Source organism: Pan paniscus, chromosome 15 (assembly GCF_029289425.2).
Source record: "Pan paniscus chromosome 15, NHGRI_mPanPan1-v2.0_pri, whole genome shotgun sequence".
In the NCBI taxonomy this organism is placed as follows: Eukaryota; Metazoa; Chordata; class Mammalia; order Primates; family Hominidae; genus Pan; species Pan paniscus.
In genome coordinates this window covers 107,472,623-107,496,153 of record NC_073264.2, presented here as the reverse complement: position 1 = coordinate 107,496,153, position 23,531 = coordinate 107,472,623, and the positions used below count along the sequence as shown (strand labels likewise).

At 42.0% G+C, this 23,531-nt stretch overlaps 2 gene segments (V, D, J or C); both read left to right on the top strand.

Moving 5' to 3' along the window:
• The first annotated feature begins 8,275 nt into the window (after positions 1–8,275).
• LOC129393788 (immunoglobulin heavy variable 3-23-like) lies at positions 8,276–8,893 on the top strand. The segment is given in 2 exon segments: positions 8,276–8,383; positions 8,487–8,893. Coding segments are annotated over 2 exon segments (453 nt in total).
• Positions 8,894–19,134: 10,241 nt separating this feature from the next.
• On the top strand, positions 19,135–19,799 carry LOC100971892 (immunoglobulin heavy variable 3-23-like). The segment is given in 2 exon segments: positions 19,135–19,242; positions 19,354–19,799. Coding segments are annotated over 2 exon segments (456 nt in total).
• The last annotated feature ends 3,732 nt before the right edge of the window (positions 19,800–23,531 follow it).

Below are 23,531 nucleotides of genomic sequence, written 5' to 3'. Positions count from 1 at the left end.
CTGGTGGTCCCTAGTATAACAAGCCTCAACTATCTTGAAGCACCCCAGGTTCAAGTGGATTCTTCAAGTGGGTTACTGGGAATGATGCCAGGTAGAGGGAAAGTGGGTGGGGCCATTCCTCTTTGCACTCTTTCCTCAAGGATCCATAAAATGTACATTTACATGGAGCTCCTCTTTCTCCTGGTTTTATATGCCCCTTCCCCAAGGGTAAGGTTTCCCAGTGTTTACAGCAGGGGTCCCCAGTCTCCATGCTGTGGATCCGTTAAGGTGTGCAGTGTGTTAGGAACCGGGCCACACAGCTGGAGATGAGTGAGGGCGAGCCAGCATCCGTTAAGGTGTGCAGTGCGTTAGGAACCGGGCCACACAGCTGAAGATGAGTGGGACGAGCCAGCATCTGTTAGGGTGTGCAGTGCGTTAGGAACCGGGCCACACAGCTGGAGATGAGTGGGGGTGAGCCAGCATCCGTTAGGGTGTGCAGTGCGTTAGGAACCGGACCACACAGCTGAAGATGAGTGGGACGAGCCAGCATCCGTTAGGGTGTGCAGTGCGTTAGGAACCGGGCCACACAGCTGGAGGTGAGTGGGGGCGAGCCAGCATCCGTTAAGGTGTGCAGTGTGTTAGGAACCGGGCCACACAGCTGGAGATGAGTGGGGGTGAGCCAGCATCCGTTAAGGTGTGCAGTGCGTTAGGAACCGGGCCACACAGCTGGAGATGAGTGGGGGCGAGCCAGCATCCGTTAAGGTGTGCAGTGTGTTAGGAACCGGGCCACACAGCTGGAGATGAGTGGGGGTGAGCCAGCATCCGTTAAGGTGTGCAGTGCGTTAGGAACCGGGCCACACAGCTGGAGATGAGTGGGGGTGAGCCAGCATCCGTTAGGGTGTGCAGTGCGTTAGGAACCGGACCACACAGCTGAAGATGAGTGGGACGAGCCAGCATCCGTTAGGGTGTGCAGTGCGTTAGGGACCGGGCCACACAGCTGGAGGTGAGTGGGGGTGAGCCAGCATCCGTTAAGGTGTGCAGTGTGTTAGGAACCAGGCCCCACAGCTGGAGGTGAGTGGGGCGAGCCAGCATCCGTTAAGGTGTGCAGTGTGTTAGGAACCAGGCCACACAGCTGAAAATGAGTGGGGGCGAGCCAGCATCCGTTAAGGTGTGCAGTGCATTAGGAACAGGGCCACACAGCTGGAGGTGATTGGGGGCGAGCCAGCATCCGTTAAGGTGTGCAGTGTGTTAGGAACCGGGCCACACAGCTGGAGGTGAGTGGGGGCGAGCCAGCATCCGTTAGGGTGTGCAGTGTGTTAGGAACCGGGCCACACAGCTGAAGATGAGTGGGGGCGAGCCAGCATCTGTTAAGGTGTGCAGTGCGTTAGGAACAGGGCCACACAGCTGAAGATGAGTGGGGACGAGCCAGCATCCGTTAGGGTGTGCAGTGTGTTAGGAACCGGGCCACACAGCTGGAGATGAGTGGGGGTGAGCCAGCATCCGTTAGGGTGTGCAGTGTGTTAGGAACCGGGCCACACAGCTGAAGATGAGTGGGGGCGAGCCAGCATCCGTTAGGGTGTGCAGTGTGTTAGGAACAGGGCCACACAGCTGGAGATGAGTGGGGGCGAGCCAGCATCCGTTAAGGTGTGCAGTGCGTTAGGAACCGGGCCACACAGCTGGAGGTGAGTGGGGGTGAGCCAGCATCCGTTAGGGTGTGCAGTGTGTTAGGAACCGGGCCACACAGCTGGAGGTGAGTGTGGGCGAGCCAGCATCGCTGCCTGAGCTCTGTCTCCTGTCGGATCAGCTGTGCATTGGATTCTCCTATGAGCCGCATTCTTTTTTTTATATATATACTTTAATTCTAGGGTACATGTGCATAACATACAGGTTTGTTACATAGGTATACATGTACCATGCTGGTTTGCTGCACTCATCGAATTCTATTGTGAACTGTGCATGCAAGGAACCTAGGTTGAGCACTCCCTATGAGAGTCTAATGCCTAATGATTGCAGGGGGAACAGGTTCATCCCAAAACCACCTGCTGCCATCATCCATGGAAAAATTCTCTTCCACCAAACTGTTCCCTGGTGCCAAAAAGGTTGGGGACACTGGTGTAGAGGCAGGTCTGTTCCTCGGAAAGCCAGCAGCTTCTAGTGAATCCCCTAATTAATGTCCTTTAATGACAAGTGGAGACTTTGGTCATGAGGGCCTTCGTGAATAATGCCCTACAGTTGGATTCAGAACATTATAAGCTCTTGGGGGGTGTTTCTGGATAAAGCCCTTTGTGCAGAAAATGCAGACACATCCATGGGATCCATGCAGGAAAAAAGCTTCCTTTACGAAGTGGTTTGGCACGTGGAAGGAGCTCTCAGGGTTGGGCACTGTACCCTTTGCTGGCTGCACTTTAGCCAGAGGGCTGAGCCTGATTGGTCTTGCAGTGGGAGAGCTTTCCTGAGGTCAAAGGTTACAAAAATGCCTGTCATCTTCCAGCTGAGCAAGCCCGTCTGTGTGCTTGTCAGTGTCAAACCCCATGAGGGGTGCACTCTGGAAGATGACAAGATGCACACAAACCTCCTCCCACTGATTATCCACTACCACACACTCAACTGCAACCCGTGCTCCAGAAAGGGACAGGGGCCTGCAGGGATAAACAGAATGGATGTATTTTCTTAACTGGGAAAGACACTGCCAAATGCCACATGTTTCAGGAAGGTTAACTCATAAGTGTTCAGGAAGTGACTGAAGGGCAGTGGCGGGTGAGGTGACGGGACAGCCTCAGGGCTGCACATGAGGAGGGCTCCCTCCCCACAAGCCTTTCCCTCCAGGAGCTGCACCAGGAACTCGTAGAGGATCAGGAAGGATTCTGAGAACATTCTTCTGTGGTGCTGCCTAGAGGGGGAAAATAAATTATAAAAAATAAATCAATTCTAAATAAACTATGACATTTGTTATTAGAAACTATTTCTGGAACCTGTGGGAACCCTGACATAAGCCACCATTCTCTATGAACAAACATATAAACCTCCTTCCATGGGGAAGTCAACGAAGTTGGATCGGTTCTTTCATGGATAATATCCCCCAAACTCCTCTCCATTCCCTGCGTATCCCCGGGTCTCTCAGTGACAAGTTCTCCTCAGTGGAGTGTGGTTGATGTAGTGAGATCTTCAATTTTCCCGTTTTCTGTGTTCTCATGTTCTCCCCTCATCTGAGATTAGGAAACTTGCCTGCATGTAGTACATTACAGTCTAATATCTCTCATGGACAAAACAATGGCCACGCCAACCAACCCTGTGGCTGACAGCAACCACCGGCTGCCACCATCCCCTCCACAGCCTGTGTTGGAACATCACCTGAGAGATTGTATTAGCAACTTTCCTTCGGAATCATATTAAAAACTTTGTGTCCCATTTCACATGATGTCATTTTTCCGTTTCATCTTCACAGAGAAATAGAAGGAGAAGAATACCAAATACACTTCCTATCTCCAGATTATTCAAATATAATTGTCCCTTTATCAACTTCTGATTTCTGGTCTTCACAGAATACTCTACGAATTTTTCTCACTGGTGTTATACCAAAAGTTGTGAAGCGCCAGATACTGGGATTAATTTAACCAACATTATTATTCTAATAGTTCTTAGAATTTAGAATTACAATTATCCTCTTTTCGTATATGGATAAACTAACCTATGCCTTTGAAAATAAGCCCTTACATGAGAGTGAAAAGCCATAGATTTGGAGAATTTCCTTGCAAATCCAATATTTGGAAAAGGGATTTTATCACAAATATACAAATTAACTTACAATTCAACAACAAAACCACAGAATTTAATTTTAAAATGGGCAGAGACCTGAATAGAAACCATATCCAAAAAACAAACATAAAAAGTGATCAACTTGATTTTCATTAGGTGTACTTATGTTTAATATTTAAAAAGTTCTACTAAACTATGAGAATGGGTAAAAATTACAAGGTAGACAATATCAGATGGTGATGAGGAAGTTGAAAAACAGGAACTTTCACCCCTTGCTGGTGGGAATGCCGAAATGGCACATAGAAAACTACAGTTAATAATTTATTGTATATTTCAGAATAGCTACAAGATAAGATTTGGAATGTTCATAACACTAAGAAATAATCAGTGATAGAGATGAAGGATATCCTAGTTATCCAGATTTGATCACTGCACATAAAATGCTTTTATCAAAATATCACTTGTACCACCTAAATATTTTGAAATATTGTGTATCTGTATAAATCAAACATTAAAAAACACCAATGCAGTGGTATCCAGCTAATTGCAGATTCTCATTAGATGGGTTGTTCTACATAATCTGTAAACTAATCAGAATCTGTGGGTTTGTAAAGGACTTTAGAAATCAACTAGGCTGCTTGTTTCTAAAGATAAGTCTCCCTAGTTTAAATATTTTCCTAATGGGTGGCAATTTTGAACATAGAAGAAATAGTAATATTTGTGTCTGGTAAGTTTTCTTCTTCTCGTGTCACGAGAAAAGTTTGCAGGGAGGAATCTGGGACCATCTTTCAAGTCTCAACTTCACTGTGATTACCTCAGTAAGTATTTTCTGATACCCCTGACTAAGATAAGTCTCGTATCTGTCCTAGAAACTAAAAGTAGAATTCTAAGCATCTACCTGATCAGATGGACGCTTCCTCTTCACCAAGGAGTTCCAGAGACACTTTTAAACCTAGCTCAGGCTGTGTTAGAAATAGAGGATCAGAAATGCCTCATTATACCCTCCTCCCTTTGGAATTCAAGCACAGCTAACCAGCATTTTTATGAAAACAGAGCTTAAGGCGCAGAAAACAGATTATTTGTAGCAGTAAGATACCAAATTCTAACCTTACTCGAGAATATCATCACATGACAGAGAGCAGGCATTGAAAGGAATCAAAGGCTTTTACCCTAAAATATATTCCTTTGACATATTTTAAAATAGCCAGGCACAGTTATCTTTTGTGAGAGAGATTTACATTCTGTAGAGAATCTCCTTCCCTTTCCAGGTCTTTTTCTTATACCGAGGAGATTAGCTGAGGGTCTAGCTTCTTTTAAAGGTCTTAGGAGAAAACATTTCCCAGCTATTGCCTCTAAAGGTGGTCACATAAGAGACTTCATCTACATAGTAAGAATCTTGGTCTCCAAAACCTGTTATCTTAACCTAGAAACATTTTTCTACCGGTTTCAGGTCTTTAGAAAAAAGCTTAAATCTTTCAATCAATTGTCAATCAGAAAATATTCGAACTCACTGTAAGTTGTAATCCCCGCCCCACACGGCCTCACTTCTAGCTGTTTTGTCTTTATGGACCAAATCAACATATATCTCACATGTATTGGTTGGTGACTGTCTCTCTAGTACATTAAATTTAAGCTGCCATCAAGCCACTTTGGGCACATGTTCTCAAGATCTTCTGGGGCTGTTCACAGTTCATGGTCCTCACATTCGCCTCAGAATAAATCTCTCTAAATATTTTGCAAGGTTGCTTTTTCATCAGTAGTTCTAACAGAACCTACTCTGTGGTTTTTGTTAAAAGCATTATATTAATATAGTATTAGTAATATTAGTATTAGTTATAACACATGTTGGAAAATTCTTATGAAGTTAGGCATAGACTAACAATGGGATCAAGTGTAAATGTTTCAAAGTATTTAAGCAAGTTATTTCAAAATTTATCTTCTGCAGATACTTCTATCAGATTCATTATATCAGCTAATTACTTGCTTTATGATTTTTGCATTTTATTGTAGATGATCACACCCTATATTTTCTCGGCCTTGATTGTAGAAAACTGTGTGAAACTAGTCAGGGCTACATTTGCAAGTAATCGTCGCAGTGGCTGCCAGAATCAAAGTATGTTTCCTCTGCAGCCACCAGTCACTCAGATTACTCCAATGACACCTTAATTTTGTTTCCTGCTTGGTTTTGGGCCTTAGTCTTGTGCTCTCCAGACAGACTCTGTCTTTCATCTCCCCCAGGTCAGGCCAGAGCCACATGGACCTGATGATTGTCAATGTGGTGGGAAGGGTCGCACTGAACGGGCACTCTCTGTCCTTCTGAGGGAGCCAAACTGCAGGCAGACATGGCAGTCCTGGCTCAGGGTGCGTCCTTCCAAGTATCCCTGCCCCTCCTGCAGGTGTGATGCTGATCCATGCATCTTCCTCCCATTCCTGGGTAGAGGGTCTCCTTGTTCTTTCCCCAATCTTCTCCCAGAAGCCACTACGTCTTCCCACTGATGTCTTCAGCTTCCTCTTTTCTGCCCTTCCCAGCAGATGAGTCTGTTATTCCTGAGGGAAGAGAGAGGAGGTGGGAGATGAGGCTATTATTCCTGAAAGAATGGACAGAGCTTTGGAGCTTTTCTTTCTTCTACCCCAGTTTCTATGAGTTCCTCCAGTGCCTGTAACACAGAGCTGTCAGTGGCTTTGCCCCTGCATGTTAATTCTTTGGTCATGTAGTGGTGGTGAGGGATCTGGGTCTGGATGCATTTCAGCCACAGCTGCTGTTCCACTTCCCCACACAGAACCGTCTCGGGAGGAAGAGGTTGGAGATTTTTGTGATGTGTCCTCAATCCTGGGAGAAAAGTTTTCAATAGCAATAGGAATCTCTCAGTTGTATGTCCGCTGAGGATTTAAACAATAACTTCTTTATTATACTAAATTTTAAACAATCCAATGAATATGTCTAATTTAATTTTGCATTAGCTTATGTGACATTTGCTGGCCTCTCCCCCAGATAAGGTCATATTCTCTTCCTGTTTGTTCCTGCAAGTCACTGAATTTCACAAGATGTAAGGTCTCTTGATTATACTATAACATCAATAATCTGGTGTACTAAAGAAAATGTGCTAATTTGCAGCTTACTAAAATTAGTTGTTTTAGTAAAAATAATATATTTGTTATAGCATGCCTACATCTCCAGGCTGAGTAGAAGTTTTATTTGTAATACTCAGAAACTGCAAATAACACACATATTAAGGAGCTTTCTACATAAATACTATGGGTGAATTCTTTAACTGGAATGCTGTTCCTCATTAGAATCAACACATTCTTTATACACAACCAAATTACTGACTCACAAGTAATTATACTGAGCAAGAAGCCACACAAATGAAATTGAAAATATAAGATTTCACTTTAACAAAATCTTGAAAAATAGATCTGAATTAACAAAGATGAGAGGTTGACTCAGTAGGGTGAGAGGGAAATAATGGGGAGGCAGGAATGAGAGGAACACAGGGAGGCTTTTAACTGTAATCATCGTTATCTCGATTGTTATTTTGGATGCACAGGTGAGCCCACGTGAAATTACGTTTTTTTTCCTTTGGAGACATGGTTTTGCTTTGTCGTCCAGGCTGGAGCTCCGTGGTGAGATCACAGCTCTCTGCAGCCTCAGACACTGGGTCTCCAGCAATCCTCCTCCCTCTGCCCTATGTAGCTGGGACTACAGGTGTGCACCACCATTGCATGGCGTCAGTGCGTATTAAACTGCACACTTTAATTATGCAGTATTTATTATATAGCAATAATGCCTCAATAAGGGTATTACAAATAAGTGGATAGATAATTTGTTAAAGATTGATGGAAAGATAGATACCAACATGAGAAATGTATGACACTCAAGAAAATAAAACTGTAGGAAACTTGCTTTTCTTTATATTTGTTAGGTAATCACAACAGTGTGTACACATCACACCGTGTTCCCATTACAGAGAAAAGGTTCTGCAAACCTCACTAGCTGCGACCCCTGTGTGCTGGGCTTGGTTCAGGGAGAAGTCAGGTGCAGTGGTGAGAAGCACAGGCCCAGATGCCCAGGCTCACTCTGACCAAATGTGTGCACTGGGGACATTGTAAAACCCACCTGTGCTTTTGCTGATAATTTTTCATCTTTAACATGGAAATAATATTGATACTACATACCATGGTTTCTCTGCATATGTAAAAATAAAAGATGATTGATGCTAACTTTAAAAATATGCAGTTTATGTAGATCTATGGTACCTCAATAAAACTGTTTTAAAGCAAAAATTACAAAATTATAAGATTTTTAGGCTTTAAGGTTTAAGTTTATCACAAAACAAACTGACAATAGGAAACCACAATTTCCCAATGCTTTCAATATCACAAATCTCCCCGAGGACATTCTGACATGCTCTGAGCCCCACTATCTCCAAAGGCCTCTCACCCCAGAGCTTACTATATAGTAGGAGATATGCAAATAGAGCCCTCCATCTGCTGATGAAAACCAGCCCAGCCTTGAACCTGCAGCTCTGAGAGAGGAGCCCCAGCCCTGGGATTTTCAGGTGTTTTCATTTGGTGATCAGGACTGAACACAGAGGACTCACCATGGAGTTTGGGCTGAGCTGGCTTTTTCTTGTGGCTATTTTAAAAGGTAATTCATGGAGAAATAGAAAAATTGAATGTGAGTGGGTAAGAGTGAGAGAAACAGTGGATACATGTGGCAGTTTCTGACCAGTGTTTCTTTTTGTTTGCAGGTGTCCAGTGTGAGGTGCAGCTGGTGGAGTCTGGGGGAGGCTTGGTAAAGCCTGGGGGTTCCCTGAGACTCTCGTGTGCAGCCTCTGGATTCACCTTCAGTAACTACTACATGCACTGGTTCCGCCAGGCTCCAGAGAAGGGGCTGGAGTGGGTCTCAACTATTAGTGGTAGTGGTGGTAGCACGTGGTACCCAGACTCTGTCAAGGGCCGATTCACCATCTCCAGAGACAATTCCAAGAACACGCTATATCTGCAAATGAACAGCCTGAGAGCCGAGGACACGGCCGTGTATTACTGTGCGAGAGACACAGTGACGGGAAGTCATTGTGCGCCCAGGTGCAAACCTCCCTGCAGGAACGCTGGGGGGAAAGTCAGCTGCAGGGGGCGCTCAGGAGCCACTGACTAGAGTCATCCCCAGAGGCAGGTGCAGATGGAGGCTATTTCCTGTCAGGATGTGGAACGTCATCTTCCTCTGACAGTTTCTCTAGTGAACCTCTCTAACCTCAGAATTCTGTGCTTACTAATGTCATCTCTACGTATTTTTTAAAAGATCATTTTAATATGAGCACCTATTCTCACATGCACCAAATGCAGATTGACGCTTACAGAGATGAAAAGTTCTCAACCATGGTCACCAGGATGAGAGTCCTGAGGAAGCTCAGGGGTGCCTGGTGACTCTTCTGCAATCAGTCCTGGGACAGAAACCTCAGGGAGATTCCCTGACTAGAACAGTCTTTAGGAATTTTTATCACAACCAACAGAGAGGCTGGGCCAGGGTCAGTGTCATGTAGAAGCTCACAGATTCCACGTCTGACCCCTCTCCTGACCCTAAAGCCAATCAGCATCTGCACTGACCTGGTGCTCCTTTTGCTCCCAATCCATGTTCTTTCTTTGGAGAGTTTCTTCTCCCTTTTTATTTGCTTTTCCTGTTTCCTGAAAAAGAAACAGATGGTCCCCTTGGTCCCCATTCCAGGGCTCAAGGCATTTTCTTGGAGCTCAGGTGGGGCTCAGGCTGTGGCTCCTGCAGCCACGTGGGAGAGGCTGATGGGACTTCCTTCTCTCCTCGTTTTCTCAAGACCCTCCATTGTGTTGTGTGTAGGCTCATCTGGCAATGCAGTTGACCATTAATACTGAAGGGGATAAACTTATTTGATCAAAATGGGATGTGGATGTGGAATTAACCCTGTTCTGTGCACACTGTCAGAGTCATCTTCTTCAGAAGTAGTGTTAGAAAGAGCTTATGAAATTTATCGGCATCAAAATGGATCCACTTGTGTTAAAACCCTAATGAATGAAGCTGGGGAAGGCCATGAAGGAGGGTTCTAACACACATATTCCTATAATAATAAGAACTACCATAAATAGACTCTGCACAACCATAACCTTGCACAGAAGCCACCACAACCTTAAAAGAATGACTTCTCCCAGTGTATCTGCCCAGCAACTGCCTGTTCAACTTTACACCGATGTCCCCCCTGTTATTGATCCTTCTAGCCCAGGACAATTGTCTTAAACAGCTGATGTGACCCTCCTCATTTTTCTTTTATTCTTTATCTTCCTATACCAACCTGAATGCACCCATACATTTCAATTGCAATACAGTTCCTAGAATAAATATTATTATATTTTAGAGTCTCTCTCTCTCTGTTATTCAGGGTTGACAAGCTACAGATGGACATGCCACTTTCTTTTTTTATGACTTTTTTTTTAAATTTTATTATTCTTGTACTTTAAGTTTTAGGGTACCTGTGAACAATGTGCAGGTTTGTTACATATGTATACATGTGCCATGTTGTTGTGCTCCACCCATTAACTCGTCATTTAGCATTAGGTATACCTCCTAATGCTCTCCCTCCCCACTACCCCCACCCCACAACAGTCCCTGGAGTGTGATGTTCCTCTTCCTGTGTCCATGTGTTCTCATTGTTCAATTCCCACCTATGAGTGAGGAAAAAAATGATGAGTTCATGTCCTTTGTAGGGACACGGAAGAAACTGGAAACCATCATTCTATCATTCTCAGCAAACTATCGCAAGGACAAAAGACATGCCACTTTTCTGTGAGATGTGGAGGATGACAGTTTTTGGAGATGTCTGGGAATACCCAGTGTCCAGAAGATCATCCATCAATAAGTGCAGGCTGGAGGTCCCATAGAGACGCAAAGCTGCTGAAACACCATGGAATTTCATTTTCTCCAGTTCTGCTCTGATGGAATCAGGCCCACCTGTTTTGCTTGTCTTAAGTAAATTCACAGCACCACATATATTAGTGTTGCAGTGAATAACTATAAAGTCTATCCTAACCAAGTGTACCATCAAATTTACCATTACCCAGAGGGAAGAATCTTTAACATGAGATCTATGTTCATAATTTTTTTAAGGTGAAAAAGTGATCACTATCCAATCAGGCAAATATGATTTTGCTAATGAGTGGTAGATGTTGCATGTATTTTTGGATGTCAACCCTTTTTCAGATGCATGGCTTGCAATTATATTTTCCCATTCTGTAGGTTGGAATTCTTTCCACACTTTGTAGAATCTTTTTGTTGTGATGTAGTTCCACCTGTTTAATTCTGCTTTTGTTGTCTGTGCCTTTAATGTGAAATATAGGAAATCATTGTTAATATTATTTTCTGTGTGGGTGAAATTTTACAATTGCAGGCCATATGTTTAAATATCTGGCCCATTCAGAGTCATTTTTGTGTTTATTCTAACCCAAAATTCTTAATTCTTTGCATGTGTACATCCAGTTTTTCTAACACATTCATAGGGAGAGACTTGGTTTATCTGTTTTATATTGTGGGTTCTTATGCTGAAAATCAGTTTGCCATTGATACATCAGTTTATTTCTGAGCTCTTTCTACATGTTTATGCCAACTCCATCCTGTTTTTATTATTCTACTTTTGTTATTAGTTTTGAAATCTGGAAGTAAGATGTAAGTTTATTTTTGCCTTTTTACAGATGCTATAGCAAAATATTTTAACCTTTCACCCTTCCATATAAAAGTATGGCTTTAAATAATGACTTTTATTATATACAGGTTATATTCTTGTATTCCTAATTTTTAGAGGTTTTATTATGAGATCTTGAATTTTTTAAATGTTATTTTCTGTGTCTAGTGAGAAGTTAACTGATGCTTTTCCTTTATTCTCTTAATTTACCACATCAGATTTATTGATTTGAAGATATAGATTCATCAGTGCATCTCAAAAATAATTTGGAGCTTGTCATGGAGTACAATCCTTTTAAAGTCTTATAGAACTTAGTTGACTATGAATTGGGAGTAGCTTGTTTATATATACTAAGAACATTTGTCAGAAGTTTGGTTTTCTTCTTTTGCCTTGTCTATTACTGGTAATACAGTGATTGGAGCCTCTTAGAAAGAGTTTAGAAGGTGGAGACCTCACAGATTTTTTAAAAAGTTAGAGAACGGTTGTCATCACTTTTTTAAACGCTGAGAGTCATTTGTTATCTAATATATAACCCATCATGAGGAATATTTCTAGTGTGCTTGGGAAGCATGCATATTACGCTGCTGTTGGTTGGAATGTTCCGTAGATGTCTGTTAGGGCAGTTTGTTCGAGAGTGCTTAAGTCCACAGGTTTCCTAAGAATTTTTCTGTGGATGCTCTATACATTATTGAAGGCGAGGTTTTGAAGTCTCCTAATTTTTTTTGTAGTTTTCTATTTCTCCTTTTATACATCTTAAAGTTTCATAAATGTAGTTATATTTCTAGTTTTTCAAATATGTAAAAGAGAAATAAAAATATTTGCTTAGTAATTTTAATGAGAAAATCACATAACAAGAAATTATATTTTCCAAATGCTGCCATCAACACTAAACTCCTCCAGGACTCTCACATCTGCCCTGGGCTCTGCTCTCTCCTCAGGCATCCCACCTCAGCATTTGCTGCAGAGGAGGGGACGTGAAAATAGGGCCCTCCCTTTCCTGATGGAAACCATCGCAGCCCTGAGCCTACAGCTCTGGGAGAAGAGCCCCAGTCCAGCATTACCAGGAGTTTTGATTTGACAATCAGCTCTGAACACACATGGCTCACCATAGAGTTAGGGCTGAGCTGGGTTTTCTTGTTGCTATTTTAAAAGGCAAATAATGGAGAACTAGAGATATTAAGCATGAGTGGATGTGAGTGAAAATACAGTGATTATGTGTGGCAGGTTCGGACCAAAATGTCCCTATGTTTGTAGGTGTCCAGTGTGATGTGCAGGTGGTGGGGTCTCGGGGAGAGGCAAGAGGCAGAAAAGTGCGTAGGAGGCCGGGTGAGGCTGTAGACACTGTCAGCTCACTATGCCGATCTCACAACAGTGCTGGAGAAGGTGGGCGTCTGATGGAGCTTCCTAACAACGCTGTTGTCCAAGCTAATTCCATCAAGGCTGCTGGTTCCTCCTGGAGCATAGCTGTCCATCAGGAATCCCCCATGTGCCCAGCAGCAGCCACGCGTTAGCATCTTCACTGTGCACAGTCATTGTTTGGGAGGAGCTCCAGGATATGTCTCTTTGTCAAAAACTGGGTGATGATGTCAGAGATCTGTGCCGGGTGCCTGGTCCAGGTGCTCTCTGATGTTGGAAGTATAGGAGGTGCGTTCTCAGGGTGGGAACACCTTTTATGGAAATGTACAGAAGAAAACATGATTTTCCTTGGTTCTCTCAGATGACATGGAGAAGCAAGCGCGCAGCCTGCAAACAATTGTAATTTCCTGCTTTACCCCAAGTTCATGATTTCTTATAAACTTTGATTTCTGTCCAAGTACAGAGATATTGATTAGAGTGAGTTTGGTTCTTTCCACACACTAACCCTCACCTCCCCCAGATAGAGCACATTGTCCTCACTCTGAGTCCGAGGGAGGAGCTTTTCCTGTACAACTCAGGGCCTGCAGAGACCCCCGTGGGCAGCTTTGCAGAGTCAGATCTTCCCTCATGTGAGGCGACCTCCACTGCCCGTGATTGCTGCTCAGGTCTAATTGTGGATTCAGGATTAGGACACCCTTTGGGCTATCACAGGTCAATCTTATTCTGAAAATCACCGTAATTATAGATAGAGGTAATAATCCAGTACCCATTCTTCTGTCAGCAGTTTGTCTTTCTTATTTGGTTGAAAGTTTGAAGAAAAAATGTGACCATATATTCATCTAATTCTAACCTCTGAATCTGCTATTTGCTCTCGGGGACCTACAAATTGCAAAACAGTGAGTTCTTCATTTTCATCAAAATGTGCATATTTGTGAATTTCAACATGTTGTTCAGAACCTGTGCATGCCGACAACAGTGATTCTTGGTGCACTCCTGGCCTGGTGAAGTCCTCACAGATCCTCCCCCTGGCCTGTGCCATCTCTACTTCTCCATTACAAGCAGTGCTTCCTGCTGGAGCTGGATCTGTCAGCCCCCCAGGGAAGGGACTGGAGCGAATCAGGTGCACAGGTCGTGAGGGAGTGCACAGTCCAACCCACTCCTCAAGAGTCCAGTCACCATCTCCAGATCCACATCCAAAAAACAGTTTCTCCTACAGCTGAGCTACCTGAACAACGAGTACACAACCATGATTTTTATACAAAAGACACAGCGAGGGGAAGTCATTGTGCACTCAGAACACTCTATAAATTTTCCTCCTTAGTGTTATACCAAAACTGGTGTATATTTCAGATACTGAAATATTTACAACGTACATTATTATGCTAAGAATTCTAAGTTAGAAGTTAGAATGATAATTGTCTTTTTTTTCTTTTTTTCTTTTTTTTTTTTTTTTTGATACTGAGTCTCACTGTTGTTGCCTGGGCTGGAGTTCAATGATGCAATCTCGGCTCACTGCAACCTCTGCATCCCAGGTTGCAGCAATTCTCCTGCCTCAACCCCCCAAGTAGTTGAGATTACAGGCGCCTGCCACAATGCCTGGCTAATTTCTGTATTTTTAATGGAGACGGGGTTTCACCATGTTGGCCTGGCTGGTCTCAAACTCCTGACCTCAGGTGATCCAACCGCCTCAGCCTCCCAAAGTGCTGGAATTACAGGCAGGAGCCACTGCACCTAGCCAATTATCCTCTTTTCATAGATGGATAAACTAACCTAGGCCTTTGAAAATAAACCCTTATCTGAGAGTGAAAAGATAAGCCATAGATTTGGAGAGTTTGATTGCAAATCAAATATTTGGAAAAGGACTTTTATTACAAATATACGAATTACCTTACAATTGAACAACAAAACCACACAATTTAATTTTAAAATGGGCAAAGACCTGAATAGAAAGTGCATCTAACAATAAGTATAAAAAGTGACCAACTGGATTTTCATTAGGTAAATGTATGTTTAATATTGAAAAAATCCTAGTAACCTAATAGAATGGGCAAAATACACAATATTGACAATACCAAATGTTGACGAGGAAGTTGAAAAACAGGAATTTTCACCCATTGCTCCTGAGAATGCTGAATTGGCACATAGACAACTACAGTTAATAATTTATTGTATATTTCAAATTAGCTAGAAGATAACATTTAGAATGTTCTTACCACAAAGAAATAGTCAACGATTGAGATGAAGTTTGTCCCAGTTATCCAGATATGCACATAATATTCTTTTTTTCAAAAGATCACATGTACCACATAAAGGTTTTGAACTATTATGCATCTATTTAAATTACACGTTAAAAAACACCAGTGGAGGGGAATCCGGCTAATTGCAGATTCCCATTGGATGGGACGTTCTGTATAATCTGTAAACTAATCAGAATCTGTGTTTTTCTAAAGGACATTAGGAATCGTTATACTAGTTTCTAAAGATAAGCCTTGCAAGTTTAATTATTTTCCTAATGGGTGGTGATTTTGAACATTGAAGAAATGTTAATATTTGTTTCTGGTTAAGTTTTCTTCTAGTCTCAGGAGAAAAGGTTTGCAGGGAGGAATCTGAGACTATCTTTCAAGTCTCAACTTCAATGTGATTATCTCAGTAAATATTTTCTGATACCCCCGAGTAGGGTAAGTCTCATATATGTCCAATAAACTAAAAGTAGAATTTTAAGCGCCCAAGCTGACTGAATGGAACCTTCCTCTTCACCAAGGAGTTCCAGAGACTTGAAAACCTAGTTCAGGCCACGTTAGAAACAGATCAGAAATGCCTCATTATACCCTCCTCACTTTGGAATTCAAGCACAACTGACCAGCATTTTCATGAAAACAGAGAACTCAAGGCTCAGAAAACAGATTCCGTGTAGGAGTAAGATACCAAATTCTAACCTGACTCAAGAATAGTATCACGTGACAGAAAGCAGGCCTTGAAAGGAATCAAAGGCTTTTACCCTAAAATATATTTCTTTGACATATTTTTAAATCGTCCTGCACAGTTATCTTTTGTGAGAGAGATTTACATTCTGTAGAGAATCTCCTTCCCTTTCTAGGTCTTTCGTTATACTGAGGAGATTAGCTGGCAGTCTAGCATCCTTAAAGGTCTTAGTAGAAAAACATTTGCCATCTATTGCCTCTAAGCGTGGCCACATAAGAGACTTCATCTGCATAATATGAATTTTGTTCTCCAAAACCTGTTATCTTAACCCAGACACTTTTTTCTACTGATTTCTGGTCTTTAGATAAAAACTTAAGTCTTTCAATGAATTGCCAATTGCAGAATCATTTAATTCACCTGTAAACAGTAATTATCTCCCCACACTGCCTCACTTCTAGCGGTTTTGTCTTTATGAAACAAATCAACATATATCTCACATGTATCAATTGATGTTATTAAATTTAACCTGCAATCAAACCACTTCGGGCACATGTTATCAGGATCCTCTGGGGCTGCGTCACAGGGCATGGACCCCACATTTGGCTCAGAATAAATCTCTCTAAGTATTTTCCAAAGTTGGCTTTTTATCGATAGAACCTACTCTGTGGTCTCTGTTACATTCAAAAGCATGATAGTAATAAAGTATTAGTTATTAAAAATAAGCACATGTTGGCAATTTCTTATGAAGTTACACATAGACTAACTATGGGATCAAGTGTAAATTTTCAAAGTATTTATGCAGTTATTTCAAAATTTATGTTCCACAGATACTTCTATCAGATCCTTTATATTAGATAATTATTTGTTTTATGATTTTTTTTGTAGATGATCATGCTGTATCTTTTCTAGGCCTTTATTGTAGAAAATTGTGTGAAACCAGTCAGGGCAACATTTGAAATTCATTGTCACAGTGGCTGCCTGAATTGCAGTGGGTTTCCTCTGCAGCCACCAGACACCCAGATTCCTCCAGTGACACCTTAATTTTGTTTCCTGCTTGGCATTGGGCCTTAAATTGTGCTTTCCAGAGAGACTCTGTCTTTCACCGCCCCCCCTCCCCACAGCCCGGGTCATGTCAGAGCCACAAGGAGCTGGTAATTGTCAATGTGGTGGGAAGGTTTGCACTGAACAGCACTCTCTGTCCTTCTGAGGGAGCCACACTCCAGGCAGACATCAGAGTCCTGGCTCAGGACGTGTCCTTGCAAGTATCCCTGCCCCTCCTGCAGGTGTGATGCTGATCCATGCATCTTCCTCCCATTCCTGGGTAGAGGGTCTCCTTGTTTTTTCCCAGATCTTCTTCCAGCAGCCACTATGTCTTCCCACTGATGTCTTCAGCTTCCTCTTTTCTGCCCTTCCCAGCAGGATGAGGCTGTTGTTCCTGAGGGAAAAGAGAGTAGGTGGGAGATGAGGCTGTTATTCCTGAGAGAATGGACAGAGCTTTGGAGCTTTTCTTTCTTCTCTCCCAGTTTCTATGAGTTCCTCCAGTGCCTGTAACACAGAGGTGTTAGTGGCTTTGCCCCTGCATGTTAATTCTTTGGTCATGTAGTGGTGGTGAGGGAGCTGGGTCTGGATGCATTTCAGCCACAGCTGCTGTTCCACTTCCCCACACAGAACCGTCTCGGGAGGAAGAGGGTGGAGATTTTTGTGATGTGTCCTCAATCCTGGCAGAAAAGGTTTCAATAGCAATAGGAGTCTCTCAGTTTAAGTCTTGTGAGAATTTAAAAAATAACTTCTTTATTATACTCAATTTTAAGCAATCGGGTAAATATATCTAATTTAATCTTGCATTAACTTATATGACATTTGCTGGCCTCTGCCTCAGATAAGATTATATTCTCTTCCTGTTTATCCTTACAAGTCACTGATTTTCACAAGAGGTAAGGTCTCTCATTTGCCCTATACATCAATAAACTCATGTATTAAATAAAATGTGCTAATTTGTAGCTCAGTAAGGCTAGTTGTTGTAAAAATAATACTTTTTTATTGGATGACTACATCTCCAGGTGGAGTAGAAGATACATTTCTAATACTCAGAAACTGGAAATAACACAAATGTTAAGGAGATTTATAAATAAATGATAGGGGTGTACTCATTAACTGGAATACTGTTCCTCATTAGAATCAACACCTTTATACACAATCAAATTACTGACTCACAAGTAATTATTCTGAGGAAGAAGCCACCCAAATGAAATAGAAACTAAAATATTTCACTTTAACAAAATCTTGAAAAATAGATCTAAAGTAACAAAGATGAGAGGTTGACTCAGTATAGTGAGAGAGAAATGACGGGAGGCAGGAATGAGAGGAACACAGGGAAGCAGGGAAGCTTTTAACTGTAATCATCATTATCTTGATTGTTATTTTGGATGCACAGGTAAGCACATGTGAAATTACATTTTTTTTTCCTTTGGAGACATGGTTTTGATTTGTCGTCCAGGCTGGAGCTCCGCGGTGAGATCATAGCTCTCTGCAGCCTCAGACCCTGGATCTCCAATACTCCTCCCTCTGCCCTATGTAGCTGGGACTACAGTTGTGCACCACCATGCTCGGCTTCAGTGCTTATTAAACTGCACACTTTAATTATGCAATATTTATTATATAGCAATAATGCCTCAATAAGGTTATTGCAAATAAGTGAATATATAATTGTTAGATAAAGACTGATGGAAAGATAGACACCAACATGAGAAATGTATGACACTCAAGAAAATAAAACTGTAGGAAACGTGCTGTTCTTTACAATTGTTAGGTAATCACAAAAGAGCATACACATCACACCATGTTCCCATTACAGAGAAAAGGTTCTGTAAACCTCACTAGGTGCAACCCCTGTGTGCTGGGCTTGGTTCAGGGAGAAGTCAGGTCCAGTGGTGAGAAGCACAGGCCCAGATGCCCAGGTCACTCTGACCAAATGTGAGCTCTGGGGACACTGTACAACCCATCTGTGCTTCTGCTGGTAATTTCTCATTTGTAACATGGAAATAACATTGATACTACATACCATGGTTTCTCTGCATGTGTAAAAATAAAAGATTATTGGTGCGAACTTCAAAAATATGCAGTTTATGTAGATCTATTGTACCTCAATAAAACTTTTAAAATAAAAATTACAAAATTATAAGATTTATAGGTTTTAAGGGTTTACCACAGAACAAACTTACAATAAGTAACCACAATTCCCAAATGCTATCAATATCACAAATCTCCCCCAGGATGCTCTCACATGCTCTGAGCCCCATACTCTCCAAAGGCCTCTCACCCCAGAGCTTACTATATAGTAGGAGATATGCAAATAGAGCCCTCCCTCTGCTGATGAAAACCAGCCCAGCCCTGACCCTGCAGCTCTGGGAGAGGAGCCCCAGCCCTGGGATTTTCAGGAGTTTTCATTTGGTGATCAGGACTGAACACAGAGGACTCACCATGGAGCCATGGCTGAGCTGGGTGTTTCTTGCTGTTATTTTCAAAGGTAATACATTAAGACATTGAGAAATATTGAAATTGAGTGTGAGTGGATAAGAGTGAGAGAAACAGTGGATTTGTGTGGCAGTTTCTGACCAGGGTTTCTTTTTGTTTGCAGGTGTCCAGTGTGAGGTGCAGCTGGTGGAGTCTGGGGGAGGCTTGGTAAAGCCTGGGGGATCCCTGAGACTCTCCTGTGCAGCCTCTGGATTCACCTTCAGTAGCTATAGCATGAACTGGGTCCGCCAGGCTCCAGGGAAGGGGCTGGAGTGGGTCGCATATATTAGTAGTCCTAGTGGTAGTAGCACATACTACGCAGACTCTGTGAAGGGCCGGTTCACCATCTCCAGAGACAATTCCAAGAACACGCTATATCTGCAAATGAACAGCCTGAGAGCCGAGGACACGGCCGTGTATTACTGTGCGAGAGACACAGTGACGGGAAGTCATTGTGCGCCCAGGTGCAAACCTCCCTGCAGGAACGCTGGGGGGAAAGTCAGCTGCAGGGGGCGCTCAGGAGCCACTGACTAGAGTCATCCCCAGAGGCAGGTGCAGATGGAGGCTATTTCCTGTCAGGATGTGGAACGTCATCTTCCTCTGACAGTTTCTCTAGTGAACCTCTCTAACCTCAGAATTCTGTGCTTACTAATGTCATCTCTACGTATTTTTTAAAAGATCATTTTAATATGAGCACCTATTCTCACATGCACCAAATGCAGATTGACGCTTACAGAGATGAAAAGTTCTCAACCATGGTCACCAGGATGAGAGTCCTGAGGAAACTCAGGGGTGCCTGGTGACTCTTCTGCAATCAGTCCTGGGACAGAAACCTCAGGGAGATTCCCTGACTAGAACAGTCTTTAGGAATTTTTATCACAACCAACAGAGAGGCTGGGCCAGGGTCAGTGTCATGTAGAAGCTCACAGATTCCACGTCTGACGCCTCTCCTGACCCTAAAGCCAATCAGCATCTGCACTGACCTGGTGCTCCTTTTGCTCCCAATCCATGTTCTTTCTTTGGAGAGTTTCTTCTCCCTTTTTATTTGCTTTTCCTGTTTCCTGAAAAAGAAACAGATGGTCCCCTTGGTCCCCATTCCAGGGCTCAAGGCATTTTCTTGGAGCTCAGGTGGGGCTCAGGCTGTGGCTCCTGCAGCCACGTGGGAGAGGCTGATGGGATTTCCTTCTCTCCCCATTTTCTCAGGACCCTCCACTGTGCTGTGTGTAGGCTCATCTGGCAATGCAGTTGACCATTAATACTGAAGGGTATAAACTTATTTGATCAAAATGGGATGTGGATGTGGAATTAACCCTGTTCTGTGCACACTGTCAGAGTCATCTTCTTCAGAAGTAGTGTTAGAAAGAGCTTATGAAATTTATCGGCATCAAAATGGATCCACTTGTGTTAAAACCCTAATGAATGAAGCTGGGGAAGGCCATGAAGGAGGGTTCTAACACACATATTCCTATAATAATAAGAACTACCATAAATAGACTCTGCACAACCATAACCTTGCACAGAAGCCACCACAACCTTAAAAGAATGACTTCTCCCAGTGTATCTGCCCAGCAACTGCCTGTTCAACTTTACACCGATGTCCCCCCTGTTATTGATCCTTCTAGCCCAGGACAATTGTCTTAAACAGCTGATGTGACCCTCCTCATTTTTCTTTTATTCTTTATCTTCCTATACCAACCTGAATGCACCCATACATTTCAATTGCAATACAGTTCCTAGAATAAATATTATTATATTTTAGAGTCTCTCTCTCTCTGTTATTCAGGGTTGACAAGCTACAGATGGACATGCCACTTTCTTTTTTTATGACTTTTTTTTTAAATTTTATTATTCTTGTACTTTAAGTTTTAGGGTACCTGTGAACAATGTGCAGGTTTGTTACATATGTATACATGTGCCATGTTGTTGTGCTCCACCCATTAACTCGTCATTTAGCATTAGGTATACCTCCTAATGCTCTCCCTCCCCACTACCCCCACCCCACAACAGTCCCTGGAGTGTGATGTTCCTCTTCCTGTGTCCATGTGTTCTCATTGTTCAATTCCCACCTATGAGTGAGGAAAAAAATGATGAGTTCATGTCCTTTGTAGGGACACGGAAGAAACTGGAAACCATCATTCTATCATTCTCAGCAAACTATCGCAAGGACAAAAGACATGCCACTTTTCTGTGAGATGTGGAGGATGACAGTTTTTGGAGATGTCTGGGAATACCCAGTGTCCAGAAGATCATCCATCAATAAGTGCAGGCTGGAGGTCCCATAGAGACGCAAAGCTGCTGAAACACCATGGAATTTCATTTTCTCCAGTTCTGCTCTGATGGAATCAGGCCCACCTGTTTTGCTTGTCTTAAGTAAATTCACAGCACCACATATATTAGTGTTGCAGTGAATAACTATAAAGTCTATCCTAACCAAGTGTACCATCAAATTTACCATTACCCAGAGGGAAGAATCTTTAACATGAGATCTATGTTCATAATTTTTTTAAGGTGAAAAAGTGATCACTATCCAATCAGGCAAATATGATTTTGCTAATGAGTGGTAGATGTTGCATGTATTTTTGGATGTCAACCCTTTTTCAGATGCATGGCTTGCAATTATATTTTCCCATTCTGTAGGTTGGAATTCTTTCCACACTTTGTAGAATCTTTTTGTTGTGATGTAGTTCCACCTGTTTAATTCTGCTTTTGTTGTCTGTGCCTTTAATGTGAAATATAGGAAATCATTGTTAATATTATTTTCTGTGTGGGTGAAATTTTACAATTGCAGGCCATATGTTTAAATATCTGGCCCATTCAGAGTCATTTTTGTGTTTATTCTAACCCAAAATTCTTAATTCTTTGCATGTGTACATCCAGTTTTTCTAACACATTCATAGGGAGAGACTTGGTTTATCTGTTTTATATTGTGGGTTCTTATGCTGAAAATCAGTTTGCCATTGATACATCAGTTTATTTCTGAGCTCTTTCTACATGTTTATGCCAACTCCATCCTGTTTTTATTATTCTACTTTTGTTATTAGTTTTGAAATCTGGAAGTAAGATGTAAGTTTATTTTTGCCTTTTTACAGATGCTATAGCAAAATATTTTAACCTTTCACCCTTCCATATAAAAGTATGGCTTTAAATAATGACTTTTATTATATACAGGTTATATTCTTGTATTCCTAATTTTTAGAGGTTTTATTATGAGATCTTGAATTTTTTAAATGTTATTTTCTGTGTCTAGTGAGAAGTTAACTGATGCTTTTCCTTTATTCTCTTAATTTACCACATCAGATTTATTGATTTGAAGATATAGATTCATCAGTGCATCTCAAAAATAATTTGGAGCTTGTCATGGAGTACAATCCTTTTAAAGTCTTATAGAACTTAGTTGACTATGAATTGGGAGTAGCTTGTTTATATATACTAAGAACATTTGTCAGAAGTTTGGTTTTCTTCTTTTGCCTTGTCTATTACTGGTAATACAGTGATTGGAGCCTCTTAGAAAGAGTTTAGAAGGTGGAGACCTCACAGATTTTTTAAAAAGTTAGAGAACGGTTGTCATCACTTTTTTAAACGCTGAGAGTCATTTGTTATCTAATATATAACCCATCATGAGGAATATTTCTAGTGTGCTTGGGAAGCATGCATATTACGCTGCTGTTGGTTGGAATGTTCCGTAGATGTCTGTTAGGGCAGTTTGTTCGAGAGTGCTTAAGTCCACAGGTTTCCTAAGAATTTTTCTGTGGATGCTCTATACATTATTGAAGGCGAGGTTTTGAAGTCTCCTAATTTTTTTTGTAGTTTTCTATTTCTCCTTTTATACATCTTAAAGTTTCATAAATGTAGTTATATTTCTAGTTTTTCAAATATGTAAAAGAGAAATAAAAATATTTGCTTAGTAATTTTAATGAGAAAATCACATAACAAGAAATTATATTTTCCAAATGCTGCCATCAACACTAAACTCCTCCAGGACTCTCACATCTGCCCTGGGCTCTGCTCTCTCCTCAGGCATCCCACCTCAGCATTTGCTGCAGAGGAGGGGACGTGAAAATAGGGCCCTCCCTTTCCTGATGGAAACCATCGCAGCCCTGAGCCTACAGCTCTGGGAGAAGAGCCCCAGTCCAGCATTACCAGGAGTTTTGATTTGACAATCAGCTCTGAACACACATGGCTCACCATAGAGTTAGGGCTGAGCTGGGTTTTCTTGTTGCTATTTTAAAAGGCAAATAATGGAGAACTAGAGATATTAAGCATGAGTGGATGTGAGTGAAAATACAGTGATTATGTGTGGCA